Raw genomic sequence first — 17,238 nt, 5'->3', positions numbered from 1 at the left:
GGGTCTTAAGGGACCCTAAGGGGCTCCCTTAGCCAGATGTTCAGACAATTTGACTGTGTCCCCAGTTACGCCCATCACAGCTCTGGGGGTGGGGGGCAAAGAGAAAATTGCCCAACCTGCTTCCTGCCTTCCTCTGTCATGTTAACTCAGCCAACGTTCGTTTAGCTCTTTGCTCCACATAGGCAGGTTGTGGCTTCGTGCGATGTCCTGATCTGGGTCAGGGATTACAGATGCAAAGATTAAAGAGCTGGCAGAACAACTGGCGGAAGAGGGCAAGGAAAGATGATCTGGAGGGCAGGCGCTTGCTGCAACTGGACTGGCATCGAGGTGGGTTTCAGGAGGTTCTGATCACTTCTGGAGAACCGGTAGCAGAAATGTTGAGTAGTTGGGAGAACCAGTAGTAAAAATTCTGACTGGCCCTGCCCCCATCTATTCTCTGCCTCCCGAGTCCCAGCTGATCAGGAGGAAATGGGGATTTTGCAGTAACCTTCCCCTGCCATGCCCACCAAGCCATGCCCACAAGCCATGCCACGCCCACCAAGCCACACATACAGAACCAGTAGTAAAAAAATTTGAAACCCACCACTGGTCCCAAGTCGCTTTTTCCAGTGCCTTTGCAACTTTGAACGGTCACTAAATGAATTGTTATAAGCCAAGGATTACCTGTACCATGCTGTGTGCAGAGACAGGGACAGCACAGACGTGTTCTCTGGGCCAGGGGTCTCCAACCTTGGCAACTTTCAATTCTGGGAGTTGAAATCCCCCAGGCTTAAAGTTGCCAAGGTTGGAGACCCCTGCTTTAAATAACTTCATTACAAAGCAAAGCAAAGCAAAAATTCTGAGAGTTGAAGTCCAGAAGTTGCCAAGATGGGAGACCCCCTGCTCTGGTCTACACCGCTGTGTCTCCGCACACCTTTCAGCTACGTCTTCCCCAGGCCAGGCAGGCGACGGTGCAGTCTCTGGCCAGTGGGGCAGTGCCTTTCCCTCACTTGCCCCCTGTCGTGTCCCACTCCTCCGCTGACGGCCGGGTCGGGGAAGTCCGTATCAAGCGTGCCTCTGCAGCTCTGCCAAAGTCCTAGCAAAGTTCTCAAGGCAGGCAGGAGACCAGGATGTGACTTCAGCAATCCAAGGTAGACTTTGCCTGACTCAGAGAATGCCAGAAAGCAGATCCTTTATATAGGCCATGGGGTGTGGCTCCATGACTCAGCACTTATCCAGGCCTGCCCCTCCCTTCCTTTTGTTGACATCGCCTCTCCATTCTCCAGAAGCAAGGATCTCTCCAGGCTCCAGCTGTCGGTAATTCACATTCCTCAGGCTCACATGCTGTGGGGGAGGGGGAGGGGTCTAGTTGCTCCGTTTGTCTGGGCATGGAGCCAGGACTAGTGTTGTGACCCAGGTTCCTGGACCCGGACTCCTGGACTCGGATGATTCAGAAAGTGAGGGAGAAGACCTGGCCAGCCCTGCTTCTCTTGAGCCCTTTCCCTCCCTGGCACCCACTCAAAGGGATGGGGAGGGGCCGGCACAGCCTGATTCCATGGAGCCTCCTTCTGATTTGGCAACGCCCCAAGAACAGTTTTGGAGCGATGCAAGGTCACGTAGACGTAATCGCCGTGCGCAGCAGCGGAAGAGTTGGGACAAAGCCAAGTCATAATTGTCATGCAGTGACATCTGCAGAGACTATAAATAGGAGGCGGGACTTCCTGGTTTTTTGTCTTGGACAAAGTAATGAGTTGGCGCGAGCTAATGAATTGGCGCGAGCTAACTATTTCAATGGAGGGAAGAATATATTCGTGAGTAATTCTGGCCTTATCTATGATTTCCTCGTTATCTCCAGAAACTTGGCAGGCCCGTGGGTAGACGTGGCCAGGACATGTATCTATGTAAATAAAAGGAAAAAAAAGGAAGGCCTCTGACGGACTCTTTGCTGGGAGTATTGGGGGAAGGGAAACAGAACAACTAGGGGCTGGAGGCATGCCAGGACATTCCTCAGCATTCGGCAGGAGATAAGAAGGACCCGGCTGCGGGGGGAGCGAGCGAGACACAACACCCCCACTTAACACCCCCCCCCCCGTGCTACTTCTGTCCCTCAGGAGGCTTCACTGACACAGCCAAAAAGAAAGTCCTGGCCATCCTAGGCTTCCAGAACCTCCACCCTGAAAAGAACACCTGGTGCGTACAACAAAAGGGGCTGAGATACGGGGGTGGGGTTTGCTCTTCCAGGGTTGAGGCTAGTTATGGGGGGTGGGTGTCGTATCTTTAAGTCAGTCTCCCTAGCCCCTTTGGAGGGTACTCCAAAGCTCATCATCCCCAGCCAAAGGAGCCCATGATGGCTGGGCTAAGAGTCTGGGCAGGTGCGCAGGGGGTGGGAGCAGGTGTTTCTTCAGTGCCTCCGTAAAGATGCCACTTTTCCGCACTGGAGAGAACGGAAGGCAACCCCTGGCGTCCCAGCATTGCTGCTGAAAATTGCTTTGCATCTTCTCAGCGAAGGAACCGGCACATTTCCGGGTTCTGATATCTACCGCATGGTCGAGCAAGTGGATGGCCAGCTGAAGGACTCGGTCAGCAAAGTCTTGGAGGATGAAAGGTAGGTGCTGGCGGCAGAGGGGCCCCGTGCTTCAGAGCAATGGCTTGGCCAGGGAGGTGAGCCGGACCCCAGGTTCCCCTTAGTCTCTTTCTGGTTGCCTCCTCCCCCTCCAAGGCTAAACTGGCCCTGATTCTGGGGGAGGGGGCAAGGAAGTGGGGTGCAGCTTCCATCAGTGGGCCTTGGTTTGGGGCTTCTTAATGTCAGAGAGAAGTCGGTGGTTCTGGCCCCCCAGCCGGAAGAGATCTCTTAGCTGCTTCTAATGTTCTTGTTGTGACCCAGGCCTGAGTAGGAAACTCAGTCAGTGAAAAAAGAAACAAACTTTATTCGAACAGCTGAGAATTACTTCATTCCCAGTGTAGTTCAACTCAAATTAAAGCAAATTCCTCCCAATACAAATTCCTCAGTCCTATCGCAAACCTTGGTCCAATTAGGCAAACTGCCAAAGGCCTTTCTTGGCAAATGTTCAGAAGTCACAGATACAAAAACAAATGCAAGAAGACGAAGCTACCAACGTTGTTTTCCGGCAAAGCCCAAACGCCGTTGCTGGTCTGTTTTAAGCCTTATGGGAGGGGCCAATCATCTCTTGGCCCTACTCCCGAGTCGTCCTCTTTGCTTGAACTGCTCTTGCCTTCTGGCAGCTCTTCTCATGCATGCATTAGGAACAGGCTCATCCTGTTCCTCTGCCACACTACTATCAGCCTCTGGAGGCTCTGGAGTCTGCACCTCACCCACCCACCCCGATGGCCCTGGCCTCACCTCTGCCTCCGACGCAGAGCCCTCATCTGGGCCTTCCCCAGCTTTATCGCTGTCCGACTCCGTTGCCAGTTCCACAGGCTGCTGGCGGATCACAACAGTTTTATCCAAAGTTCTTAAGAGGAACTTTACTTCTGTCTGGTTAGACCTCCTGCTCTGTTTTCAGCTAGTCCTCGTCTCACGACCCCAATTGAGCCCAGAATTTCTGTGGCTTAAGTGAGACAGTTGTTAAGTGAGTTTTTTATTATTATTTTTATTTTATTATTTGCATTTATATCCCGCCCTTCTCCAAAGACTCAGGGCGGCTTACACTATGTTAGCAATAGTATTCATCCATTTGTATATTATATACAAAGTAAGCTTATTGCCCCCAACAATCTGGGTCCTCATTTTACCTACCTTATAAAGGATGGAAGGCTGAGTCAACCTTGGGCCTGGTGGGACTTGAATCTGCAGTAATTGCAGGCAGCTGTGTTAATAACAGACTGTCTTAGCAGTCTGAGCCACCAGAGGCCCTGGTTTTGTCCCATTTTTTTTCTTGCCACAGTTGTTAAGCGAATCACAGCAGTTGTTAAATTAGTAACACGATTGTTAAGTGAATCTGGCTTCCTCATTGACTCTGCTTGTCAAACGGTCGCAAAAGAGGAAAATTGCGAACGTCATAAATCCCAAAGGTGCTTTTCAAAAGGCAACTGAACTTCTTTGGGGTTTTTTTTCCCTTGAAACCCTTTAGCTTCTAATCCAAGAAGCTTCTTCAGTTCTTCAGAACTGACTGGGGAATTCTGGGAGTTGAAGTCCACCCATCTTAAAGTGGCCAAGGTTGAAAAACACTGGATAGTCTAGGGGTCTCCAACCTTGGCCACTTTAAGACTTGTGGTCTTCAACTCCCAGAATTCTGAGAATTGAAGTCCACAAGTCTTAAAGTGGCCAAGGTTGGAGACCCCTCAACTAGTCTATTTAAATTGGGGTGTGTGGGTGTGTGTGTGTGCACGCACATGCAAATTATTGTTGTTACTGGCAGCCAGGAGTTGGGGTGGCAGGGACAGTACAGAGAGCCATAACCTTCAAAGGCAAGGATTACAAGCCCCGGTGGCGCAGTGGCTATAATGCAGCATTGCAGGCTGACTCTGCCCAGAGTCTGGAGTTGGATCTTGACCAGATTCAGGTTGACTCAGCCTTTCATCCTTCCGAGGTGGGTAAAATGAGGACCCAGATTGTTGGGGGCAAGAGGCTGACTCTGTAAACCACTTAGAGAGGGCTGGAAAGTCATATGTAAGTCTAAGGGCTATTGATATTGCTATCTAAGCCGTGGTGGCACAATGGTTAGAATGCAGTATTGAATACTAATTCTGCCCACTGCCGGGAGTTCGATCCTGACCGGTTCAAATTGACTCAGCCTTCCATCCTTCCGAGGTCGGTAAAATGAGGACCCAGATGGTTGGGGGCAAGAGGCTGACTCTGTAAACTGCTTAGAGAGGGCTGTAGAAGCACTGTGAAGCGGTATATAAGCCTAAGTGCTCTTGCTATTACTTTATGGCTGCTGTCCAGTTCCAGGAACTCGGGCAAGGCCATCTCCTCCTTCAACTGAACTTTCTTGTCCCACCTGCAAGGATTTTGTCCAAGCTTCACCGAATCTTTTTCTCTCTCTAACACGGCAGCTCCATCAAGGGATGGTTCAGCCCATATCACCGCAAGCATCAGTTCGGCAACCCACGAAATATGGAAAGTTTCGGCAGCAAAGTGCTCAAGTGAGTGGACAGGGGGGTGGCTGGATCCCAGAGGTGGGAATGTCCAGAAAACTTTCCCGGTCCCAGTTCTTTTCCCTCCCCATGTTTGTGTCAGAAGCCCAAATTTTCCCCTTCAGTGGGACTTCCCTATCAAATTCAGTTCGTTTTCCAGAGAAATTGCAGCTTCCAAGAGCTGCTCTAGAAAGAGGATTGAAAAAGAAAGGAAAGCAAATACCGTATTTTCCCGTCTATAACAGGGGTCTCCAAACTTGGTCCCTTTAAGCCGCTACAGTCTCCTGCAGCCCTCTGCAGGAGGCTCCATTTTCACTGGCAGAGGGCTGCAGGAAGCTGTCACAACCGAAAATGCAGTCTGGAACAGCTGAGTGCGGTCCTCCCTAACTCCATTTTTGCTGGCAGAGGCACTGCTGGCCAGTTCTTCGCTGTTTCCAGGGCACCCCAATGGGCCAGATCTAAGCATCCCGTGGGCCGGATTTGGCCCATGGGCCTTGAGTTTGGCACCCCTGCTGTATGAGAAGATGTAGAATGCCCAGAGCGGTGGCTGGCTGGGTAATTCTGGAAGTCCACGAGTCTTAAAGCTGCCACGGTTAGAGACCCCTGCTCTCAGAGGCCGAGGGGCCCTTAATGGCACAGGTGCTCCTCTGGCTGGCTGCCGCCTCCCTCCCCCCCCATCCTCAGCTAGTTATCCCGCTCTTTCCTCCTCCCCCCCAGAGTCCATGAAGACTGGGAGAGCATCATCCAGACTCTGCGCTCACACATGGAGAGCATCTACTTCCCTGACACCGTGGAGGAATGGATGGAGGAGAACATCAATCCCCACATGGACCGCTTGCGCGAGTTTGTCCGCGACTTCAAAGAAGTCATCCGCCTGAATGCCCGGCCCAAGACCCTCTAGGGAAGGGCCCCCTCCCACGCACAAAAGGGGGGGCCCGTTCGTGGTTCAGTCCAACTTGTGTGTTTTTTTTTAAACTCGAAAGAACTTGAGGATGGAGAGTGGTGGCGGTGGGGCTTCCTTCCAGGACAGGGTTTAGTGCCTCTTCTAGCACTGGGCCACCAAAATCTGTTTCTAGCCAGTTTTGATGGATTCCCTCTCCCTCCCCCAGGTTGGCACCTCCCCCCTCCCCATCGGCGATCTGTGGGCCTGTTTGGAGAGGGAATAGTAATTCTGGTGGGGGGCTTGCCGGACAGAAGAGTTTTGGTCCTGGTTTCCATTCCTTTCTATTTCTTCTTTTTCAATGTGGTTTAGCGCTCTCGGAACCGGCACTGTTAGCAGACTGGCCTCCCCCCCCCCAGTGCTGCTCCTTGGGGGGGAGAAAGTGCCACAGGGGTGTCGGGAATGACTGTCACATTCTGACAGAGACGGAGGTTGGGGGGCATTGCTGAATGACGTTGGAAAGGACAAAAGGGAAAGAGAACCTCCATCTTTCCAGCACCTTCCTTCGAAAGTCCCTTCTCTTGTCTGAAAAAAGGGTAGATTTAACTTTTTCCCCACGGAAACTTGAAATCCATTCTCGTCTTTCACCGGTCACGGCGTTCTTCGTTTTTGCTCAGCTGTAGTCAGGATAGTGCAATGGTGGCATCCTGGAACGGAGGCCACAGACTGGGGGAGGAGAGAGACTTTGAACCTCCCTTCAGAGTCAGCAGACCAGGCCAAAGACGCCTTCCTTGGTGGTAGCCCAAGTTCTCCAGAACAAGAGATCAAGGAAGCAGCCCTGGGGAAGGGGCAAAACATCCGCTCCACATCTTGCTGCCGCCCCCATCCCCATCCGGCAGCTCCCAGGGTCCCTAGGCATTCCGAACTTTCGGAATTCCGAAGCTGCCTTGCAGGCCTCTAAGCCAAAGTCTTCCTGATGGTGAAAAAACCCGAGTTGTCGTTGTGGACTGTGAATTTGTTTTCTCAGGGAGCGTGTCAAAGGACTTCCCATTTGCCACCCATCCCAGTGTCTTGGTGAGACCCCTCCCTTTCTCTCCGGGGAGGGGGAGAAACGGGAATTGCAAAGCCAGTGTCCCCCACACTCTGCCACCCAGTCCTCCTGCTGAAGGTGGCTCTGTTTTGCCTGCTTGCAGCTGCTTGCCCCCATAGTGGTGCTGGCTCAGTTGGTTCCTGGGCAGCCCAAGCGATTGGCGGGCGTGTAACCGAGCTCCCCACAAGGCTGCCAGGTGGTCAGGCGTTTCGAAAAGGGCAGGTGAGAAAACAGCCCGGGAGGGAATGCAGCAGCTGCCCTGCGGAGGTGAGTGGAGCTAACAGGTAGCCATGGCAGGCGGGAAAACCCCCTCGAGGGAGTCCCTGCTGCTCCCTGGATCCTGCCACACTTCCCTTTGCTGATGTGCAGCTCAGAGCAGGTGCACCTTGCTTTGGTAAGCCTACGGCTTTTCTCGTAATCCCGTCCTGGCTGGGTGTCAAATTCTGTGTGCAAGGGGCCCAGAGCTGCTGATTGGCGCCCCCTGAGCTGCATGTAAGTCCTTGGCTCCTGTAACGGTGGGGCAGACGCGGAGGGTGAGGCATGGATCCCCCTCGCTACTTTCCCCAAGGGAGGAGGGGGAGAATCTGGGGGTGGTCTCTGCCAAGGAAAGCAGGAGTTGACTGTTTCCTTTCTCAGAAGGGCAGCTGTGAGGTCCCTTCCCACCAAGAGAGCCACTGGGATTGCCGGCAGATCTGTTCTATAAGGCGGACTCGGAGTTAGTTGCTGTCTTGAAGAGTTCATTGTACAGGAGAGTTGCTGCTGTGGTGCCGAGGACAATAAAGTATTTTTTATAAGGATGGGCTCCTCTGTTGACAAAAGCCGGGAAGCTTTGGGGCTCAGCAGGCAGGAGAGGACCCTCGGTGACTGCTCAGCTCCTGGTTCAAAGGAGGAACAGTTCTTGAGGAGGGGATTGCCTAGAGCTTCAAGATGGCCTCTTGAGAAACTATGTTATACTAATGTCAAAACAACCATTTTAGATTTTTTTTAAAAAAAAAACCTACACAACCATTGAGATTAATTATGGGGTAGCAACCTATTCAGTGACTAATGGTGAATAACGTCACACCCAGCTACATCACATCGGGAACAAAATCTGTAAGCCATCTAGTGCAGGGGTCTCCAACCTTGGTCCCTTTAAGACTCGTGGACTGCAACTCCCAGAGTTCCTCAGCCAGTTTTGCTGGCTGAGGGACTCTGGGAGTTGAAGTCCACGAGTCTTAAAGGGACCAAGGTTGGAGACCCCTGATCTAGCATGAGTCTGAAATGTGGTTTCATGGATAAGCTCACAGACTGTGCAAAGCAGACCGCGTTGTGTGTGTGTCAGCTCAGCTCCCGTGATTGTGCAAACTCAACCAGTTGTGGTTGACTAATGAAACTTGGCTCAGCATGGCTCCTAAACCGAGGAATCAGGTGTCCATATAGAAGTCAGCCATTCGAAGTCTGTGCCGAAAGCTCGTTTTTCTGCAGCTAATAAGCAGGTTCCTCCAAAGCCACCCCGCCTCAAGAATGCAGAAATATTTTGGGGTTGGTTTTGGTTCTCATCCTGGCAGGCCCAGGAAGGTTCGAATTAGGCATTTCTGCAGCTTCTCTGCAATCCCGCAAGAGCCGAGGGCCAGAGAGAGGTTTCTTGCTTAGAGGCTGACTTTCTGATTTAGGAGCTGATCTGGGCCCAGAAACAATATCCCGTTTCAGCCTTGCATTGCCGCTGCCATTTGCTGATCAGGGGTAGCCGATAGACACAGAGTTGTGTGTCTAACTCCTGTGACTGTTTTCAGCTCCTGGGATTTTCTCTTCCTGAATGGAGAAAATGTTCAGTAGCGAAATTAAGCCCGAGGCCCTTTGGTGAAGGTGCCCGGCCTTTCCCTAGTTTTAAGCTTCCCCAAAGCTACCGTAATTTTTATTTTAATGCCTCTACGCTGCAGATCAGCACTTGGCAATTAAGTCTTGGAACAGAAACCGGGATGCCTGCGCTGTGTCTACGGCTCCGAGAGTCAGAATCAGGTGGCAGTCCCCGTGGCCCTCCATTCAGTAGGAGCAAAGGTTGGCCTTGAAAGAAGCAGGAGAGAGGGAAGCCCCTTTGATCTTGGAGAAAACAGCAAGAAAACAAAACCTATGAATCATTGATCAAAATGACCTAGATTCTCACTCAAGGCACCAATGAGGAGGGCTCAACTTCTCATATCGAAGCACATTCTGTGCCAGCTGGGCTCCCTTGAGAAATCTCTAAAGCTAGAAAAGGGTGGAAGGAAAGAAGAGGATGACCAGCAGGAAGGTGGAGAGATTCAATTACAGCCGCAATTAATTCACTGGGATATCTAAAAGTTCAGGTCGAGGACAGATCAGCCTGCTCCTGAGAACGCCAGCCTCTGTGGTTGCTAAGAGCGAGCATCCATTTCAGGGCACCTAATTAATCAGTCAAGCCTGCCTTTCCCTTCCTAGTAAAAAATTACTTAAGGCTGGCAATCACAGAACGTTGTGAATTAAAAAAAAAAAACACCATGTGTTTAAATGCAGGTAAAGGTGAGCTTCTGCCTAAGAAGTTACCTTAACGTATTGAAATGTACTTGAAAATTGGATAAAATTTAAGTTTCTGAGTATGTCCATTTCCATTATAGTTGGTGGAGTCATTGGGGGTGCAGGGGACCTCTATATGTTACCACGGTCAAAAAAAGATGTTGAGACTCTAGAAAGAGTGCAGAGAAGAGCAACAAAAATGATTAGGGGACTGGAGGCTATGAAGAACTATATGAAGAACAGTTGCAGGAATTGGGTATGTCTAGTTTTAATAAAAAGAACTAGGAGTGACGTCTTCGGACAGCGTCTTCGGAGAGCGCTGGCTCTTCGGCTTTGAAACGGAGATGAGCACCGCCCCCTAGAGTCGGCAATGACTAGCACGTATGTGCGAGGGGAACCTTTACCTTTACCTTTTACCACAGAGGAGAAGGGGTCAACCTATTCTCCCAAGCACCTGAAGGCAGCAAGACAAGAAGTAACAGATGGAAACTTATTAAGTTTCTTAATAAGGAGAACTAAGAAATAAGAACTAAGGAGAAATTTCCTGTTTTTTGTTGTTGTTAGTTGCAAAGTCATGTCCGACCCATCGCGACCTCATGGACAACGTTCCTCCAGGCCTTCCTGTCCTCTACCATCCTCTGGAGTCCATTTAAACTCATGCCTATTGCTTCAGTGACTCCATCCAGCCACCTCGTTCTCTGTCGTCCTCTTCTTCTTTTGCCCTCAATCTTTCAAACATTAACCAGTGGAACAGCTTGCCTTCAGAAGTTGTGGGTGCTCCATCAGTGGAGGTTTTGGACTGCCATTTGTCTGGAAAGATACAGGATTTCCTGCTTGAGAAGGGGGTTGGACTAGAAGACCTCCAAAGTCCCTTCCAAGCCTGTAATATTTGTTCAGGTAGAGGAGCAGCCAAGCAGGTAATTCCCCCTTTTCTTCCAGTCCACCTAGGCGAGGGGAGACCCTACAGGTTCCCCACCCCGCCCCGCGAGAAGAGTCTTCCGACTCCTGAGCCAGTTCTTTTCAGCGGAAGAAATGTGCTCTCAGCCCCCAGTGAAGAATCTGGGTCATTCTCGCACGAGCAGAGCCTCTCCTGAAAGCAGACGTCCCTCTTTGGCACAAAGGCAGCCAGCTTTGTCTCCTGCAGGGAAGAGCTGCCTTCTGCCCGAATGAGGCCAAGTCCCTGTGGCAGATGCTCACGGCTGAACCGGTCCTCTGGCCCTGGGCCTGCACCCAGCCTTCCCTGGGCAAAAGAACTGGACGTAAAGGCAGCCATTCCTTGTCCTTAAGAAGCCCTCGTGCGAAGAGAAAAGATCCCTCAAAGCGAGCGAACATATAGAGCAGGATTTTTTTCTCAACCTCGTCAGCATAAAGAAGGGCGGACTTCAAACTCCCAGAATTCCCCAGCCAGCTATGGGAGTTGAAGTCCACCCTTCTTAAAGTTGATGAGGTGGAGAAACCCTAGGAAATAGGACATGAAAACTCATTTGTGCTCAGAAGAGGTCCCGTTTCCACAGGAGCAGCAAGGAAAATGGAAGGATTTCTATCCTGCTCTACGGAGGGGAGAGTTGGTCCCTGACAGAAAGCCACTTGAAGAGACTAGACGCATTTGAAATGCGGATTTACAGGCAGCTGTTATGTGTAATCTGGGTTGACAAAATCGGAAATGAGGAGGTGATATGCCACCTGGGAAAGCCAAGGGAAATTATCAAAACCACAACAAAGCGAAAGTTAGAAGATTTTGGGCATGTGATGCGACACCCCGGAAAAATACGGCATCCTTCACTTAATCCTCCAAGGAAAAATTGAAGGCAAACGAGGTCCAGGTAGAAGAAGAAGATCATGGCTTCAAAATCTAAGGGACTGGTTTAGACCAGGGATCTCCAACCTTGCTCCCTTGAAAACTTGTGGACTTCAACTCCCAGAGTCCCTCAGCCAGCTTTGCTCTGGGAGTTGAAATCCATAAGTCTTAAAGGGACCAAGGTTGGAGATCCCTGGTTTAGACAAAACTCAGCAGCCCTTTTTCATGTAGCTGTTGATAAAAATAGCATTGCCAACATGATGGCCAACGTCCGATGACGGATAGGGCACAAGAAGAAGAAGATATGCCTTGCAATCATCTGGTCATTAAACTCTGAGAATGGTTGAGGCCACTTGGAGTCTTATCTGTGCCGTCAGGGTCACCTGAATCCTGTAATCTGCCATTTTTCTGGAAAACCTTCCATTCTCCACCGTTCAATCAGAACTGAAGAAGCTTCTTGGATGAGAAGCGGAATGTCTTCAAGCAAACCAAGAAAATCCAGTTGCCTTTTGAAAGAAGGCATCTTTGGGACAACCATGACCTGGATGACTGAGAATCACTACAGACACTGACCCTGGGGAACAACTTCTGAAAACTCCTAGTAGCTAAATAATAATAAATAATAAATGTCCAGTAATATTCCTAGGAGAAGCTTTTTCAGATGTATGTTTACTAATCAAAAAGCGGGCAGATCAAGATGATTTTTTCCCTTCATGGAAACTGCAACGTTCACTGTCGCTGGGCCTAGAGACTCAGCAAAGCAGCGCATGATTTACAAGCAGATTTATAATTATTTATGATTACTTATATATTTATGTTTGTTTTTTTTAATTTATGTATTATGGTTTTGGCTTATTCCCATCGGTATCCACCTGCACAGCCGAAAGCTGCCTGGCCCCTGCCATTAAAGAGAAGGCCACATAGCGTTCACCAGCTTCCCTCCCCCCCACCCCCGATCTCTGCTTTTAAAAAAAATTTTTTAAAATATTCTTTTGATGAAAAATAAATAAACTGCCAGCCCTCATCTTTCCTTCCAAGGAATCCTCTGGGATCCCCCTGGTACTCTCAGAGACTCCTTGAAAACAGAAATAAAAAGGTAAGTTGGAGAACAGAGGGGATTCAGTGAGGTTGGGGAATGGCCATGAGAATCTCTGCCCAGCTGACCACAGGGGTTCAATACCCAAAATGGCAGCCCTAACTCAGCCTCTTAGCCTTCCAGTCAAGGAGGTATCCTGTGATATTTTTCTTTTCTTCCGTTCAATCAGGTCTCATTCTCGGAGACTGGAGAAATCTCTGCACTTCTTTTTGGCAAAGAGTTTTTCGGAAGGGGTTTGCCATGGCCACATTCCTAGGCTGGAAGGGAGTGACTGGGCCCAAGGTCGCCCAGTTGGCTTTGTGCCCAACTCCATCTCCTGATTTCTAGCCTGATGCCTTCACTACCACACCAATCTGTCTCTCATCCTGTAATTAATTAGTTGCACACAATTTTTGTGAGGGTTCCTCTGGATAGCTGGGTGAGGGGGAGGGACAGCGAAGAAAGAAAAAATGAGAGAATGAAAAAAAATGGTAATGAGAGAAAGAATGAGAGAGAATGAGAATAAGAGAAATAATAATAATAATAATAATAATTAATAATAATAATAATAATAATAATAATAATAATAATAATAATAATAATAATAATTATTATTATTTAATTTTTATACCGCCCTTCTCCCGAAGGACTCAGGGCAGTGAACAGCCAAATAAAAACAGTACAATACACTACAATAAAACCACTATTTAAAAAACTTATTCCATATGGCCTATAAATTAAAATATAAAATACATAATATAATAATTATTATTATTATTTATTAGATTTTTATACCGCCCCTCTCCCGAAGGACTCAGGGCGGTGTACAGCCAGAAATAAAAACAGTAACAAATACAATTTAAAATAAACAGTTAAAAAACTTATTATAAAATTAGGCAAGAATTTAAAACATATTAAAAATTTAAAACCCATTAAAATACATCCAAAAAGTTAAAATTTAGAATTTAAAATTTAAGCCAACCCCGCACGAGTAAATAAATACGTCTTCAGCTCGCAGCGAAAGGTCCGAAGGTCAGGCAATTGGCGCAAGCCAGGGGGAAGTTCGTTCCAGAGAGTAGGAGCCCCCACAGAGAAGGCTCTTCCCCTGGGCGCCGCCAGCCGACATTGCTTGGCGGACGGCACCCTAAGGAGTCCCTCTCTGTGTGAGCATACGGGTCGGTGGGAGGCATATGGTAACAGCAGGCGGTCCCGTAAGTACCCAGGCCCTAAGCCATGGAGCGCTTTAAAGGTAGTGACCAGCACCTTAAAGTGCACCCGAAAGGCCACAGGCAGCCAGTGCAGTCTGTGCAGGAGTGGTGTTACACGGGCGGCACGTGTGGCTCCCTCTATAACCCGCGCAGCTGCATTCTGGACTAACTGAAGCCTCCGAGTGCACTTCAAGGGGAGCCCCATGTAGAGAGCATTGCAATAATCCAAGCGAGAGGTAACAAGAGCATGAGTGACCGTGCATAAGGCATCCCGGTCGAGGAAGGGGCGCAACTGGCGCACCAGGCAAACCTGGTGAAAAGCTCTCCTGGAGACGGCCGTCAAATGATCTTCAAACGGCAGCCATCCATCCAGGAGAACACCCAAGTTGCGCACCCTTTCCACTGGGGCCAATGACTCGCCCCCAACAGTCAGCTGCAACTTTATAATATAATATAAAACCCCATTAAAAACCCATTTTATGCCAGTCCTGCTCGGAAGAATAGATACGTCTTCAGCTCGCGGCGAAAGGTCCAGAGGTCAGGAAGTTGACGAAGTCCTTGGGGAAGCTCGTTCCAGAGGGTAGGAGCCCCCACCGAGAAGACTCTCCCCCTGGGGGTCGCCAGCCGACACTGTTTGGCTGACGGCACCCTGAGGAGACCCTCTCTATGGGAGCGTACTGGTCAGTGGGAGGCATGTGGTAACAGAAGGCGGTCCCGAAGATATCCCGGTCCTAAGCCATGAAAGAATGAAAGAGAATGAGAGAGAGAAAGAGAGGTGTTTGTTGTCACAAATGATTGTGAATTTCTTGTGGCTGAGCCTTGTTTAGCCTCGTTCCTTGCTCAGCCTCTTCCCCACACCTCCCTGGACCCTAATGGAAAGGTTGGCCCCTTCCTTCCAAGCCCCATCTGCACTTGGGAATATCTCTGGCGAAGGCAGTGCAGGGCATGGGCGATGCCAAGGAGCTGAGGACTGTCCTGGATGCACATCCCACCTCTTCAACAAGGAGACCTTCAAACGGCTTGAGGATGAACTGCTAGTTTGGACAAATCTGAGAAAGGCTGCACTTTTCTCTTCATGAACTTGAAATCCATTGAGGTTGATAGTTCCTAGAACAAGAGAAGGCTTAAGTTGTGGATAGATCCTAGTCAGCTCCTCCTCTCAGGCCCTGGGTCCAGCAAGGAGACCAGTCAGGGAATTGGCTGAAATGGAAAGACTGAAAGGCAGTGCAGGATTTTCAACAGATCACTGAGACGGGATCCAGGAATCTTTCCTAATAACTTGAAGGTTGCTACTTAGGAGACAACTTTAGGAGGCTACTCCATCGTAGAATGTTCTGGGTGAGAAAAAGGCAGGTTGTCCTTGAATGTTGGACGACACTATTGCTTTCATGGATTTCGTTCAAGCAGATGGACTTTTGATTCCTGCAGGCAGATAGAATAAAATAACAGAGTTGGAAGGGACCTTGGAGGTCTTTTAGTCCAACCCCCTGCTTAAGCAGGAATCCCTATACCATTTCAGACAAATGGTTATCCAACATCTTCTGAAAAACTTCCAGTGTTGGAGCATTTACAATTTCTGGAGGCAAGTGGTTCCACTGATTAATTGTTCTCACTGTCAGGAAATTTCTCCTGAGTTCTAGGTTGCTTCTATCCTTGATTAGTTTCCACCCATTGCTTCTTGTTCTACCCTCAGGTGCTTTGGAGAATAGCTTGACTCCCTCTTCTTTGTAGCAGCCCCCTGAGACACTGGAACACTGCTATCATGTCAGCCCTAGTCCTTCTTTTCATCAGACTAGACATACCCAGTTCCAGCATTGGATGGCCTCCAGGGTCCATCCCAATGGAAGAGTTTGACCTCCTGCAAACTCCTGGACTGGTTGGGTAATGGAAGAGCCAGTGTTCCATGCAAGCAGCAGATCTTTGGGAGAGCTGTTGGGAGAGGTTGCAGCTGGATTGACCCAACACATTGGGCTACTGGAATTTGAAGAGCCCATGTTTTCTTGCACCGAGGGCAGAAACACTAAATTAAGAGTGCCCATTCTGGCTTGAAAAATCCTCTCTCCCTGCTTGCTTGTGAAGAAGATGGCAAAGAAGCTGCAATTTGGGGAATCTGTAGAGAGGAAAACCAGACACTTCTCTTGACGCTATGAGATGCTCAAAGAACTTCAAGTCTCAGGGGTGTCCACAGGGTGTGGTTAAAAGTGTCACGATGGGGCCATGATGGCGTCACACAGACAAAAATAGGAAGAGCTTCAATTGAAGCATCTTGCCTTTTTTTATCATATGTTGTGGATGTCCCGCAAACGTAAACATGTGGCCCGGATTTCTCTAAAATAGTTCTCACGTGTTTCTCCTTTGGAGGAGCCATAGATATATATTTTATAAAATATAAATTTTATAATATACATATATATAAAATAGAAATATTTTACAAGAAGAGTTCTCCGCTCCTCTGAATACAACAAAATACCTTATGCCACCAGACTTAAAATCCTGGGTTTAGAAAATTTAGAACTATGCCGCCTTCGACATGATCTGAGTTTAACTCATAGAATCATCTGTTACAACGTCCTTCCTGTCAAAGACTACTTCAGCTTCAATTGCAACAATACACGAGCACACAATAGATTTAAGCTTAATATTAACCGCTCCAATCTTGATTGCAGAAAATATGACTTCAGTAAGAGTTGTTAATGCTGGAATGCACTACCTGACTCTGTGGTCTCTTCCCAAAATCCCCAAAGCTTCAACCAAAAACTGTCTACTATTGACCTCACTCCATTTCTAAGAGGTCTGTAAGGGGCATGCATAAGAGCACAAGAGTGCCTACCGTTCCTGTCCTATTGTTTCCTTTCTTCATATTGAATTGAATTTAGTTATTACATACTCATACTTATATATATAGTTATATACTATATAGTTATTTCACGCTTACGCTCATATATACTGTGTGACAAAATAAATAAATAAATAAATAAAATAAAAATAGATCTGAACTTATAGATGGTCTTCTGAAGGTCTCCAAGTAACTTGTGGATAGAGAAATTAGGTGCCTGATTTTCACAAGTTGTCAGGAGAGAACTACTCTCTAATCCTTTTCCCAGGGCGAGAGGCTCGCTCTCCTGCCCCAACAGGAACAGAGTCTCCCCCTGGATGTGTTGTGACCCAGACCCAAGTAGGTAGTAATAAACTTAGTCCATGAAAAAACAAACTTTATTTGAACAGCTGGGAATTACTTCATTTCCAGCATCGTTCAACTTAAAGTAACACAAATGCCTCCCAACACAAATTCCTCAGTTATCTCACAAACCTTAGTCCAATTAGACAAACTGCCAAAGGCCCTTCCTGGCAAACATCCAGAAGCCACAAAAACAAAGACATACATGAAGCAGAGGATGCAGCTACAACATTGCTTTCTGGCAAGCTGAAAGTACCGGTGCTGGTCTGTTTTAAGCCTTATGGGAGGGGCCAATCATCTCTTGGCCTTACTCCCGAGTTGTCCTCTTTGCTTAAGCTGCTCTTGCCTTCTGGCAGCTCTTCTTATGCATGCATTAGGAACAGGCTCCTCCTGTTCCTCTGCCTATCAGTCTCTGGAGG

General features: G+C 48.6%; 1 protein-coding gene across 4 annotated transcripts in view; it reads left to right on the top strand.

Annotated features, from left to right (window-relative positions):
- LOC131185020 (hexosaminidase D-like) overlaps positions 1–7,031 on the top strand; it is a 52,898-nt gene extending 45,867 nt beyond the window's left edge. For all 4 annotated transcript variants that reach the window (XM_058157057.1, XM_058157056.1, XM_058157054.1 and 1 more), the window contains 4 exons: positions 2,091–2,169; positions 2,483–2,584; positions 4,996–5,085; positions 5,794–7,031. In XM_058157057.1, coding sequence (XP_058013040.1) covers positions 2,091–2,169; positions 2,483–2,584; positions 4,996–5,085; positions 5,794–5,977 — 455 coding nt within the window. In that variant the 3' untranslated portion in view covers positions 5,978–7,031. The remainder of the gene's footprint in view (positions 1–2,090; positions 2,170–2,482; positions 2,585–4,995; positions 5,086–5,793) is intronic.
- The last annotated feature ends 10,207 nt before the right edge of the window (positions 7,032–17,238 follow it).

The sequence above is a fragment of the Ahaetulla prasina genome, chromosome 14 (genome assembly GCF_028640845.1).
Source record: "Ahaetulla prasina isolate Xishuangbanna chromosome 14, ASM2864084v1, whole genome shotgun sequence".
NCBI classification, from domain to species: Eukaryota; Metazoa; Chordata; class Lepidosauria; order Squamata; family Colubridae; genus Ahaetulla; species Ahaetulla prasina.
The sequence above is the reverse complement of the archived record's forward strand: the minus strand, read 5'-3'. Positions and strand labels throughout refer to the sequence as shown.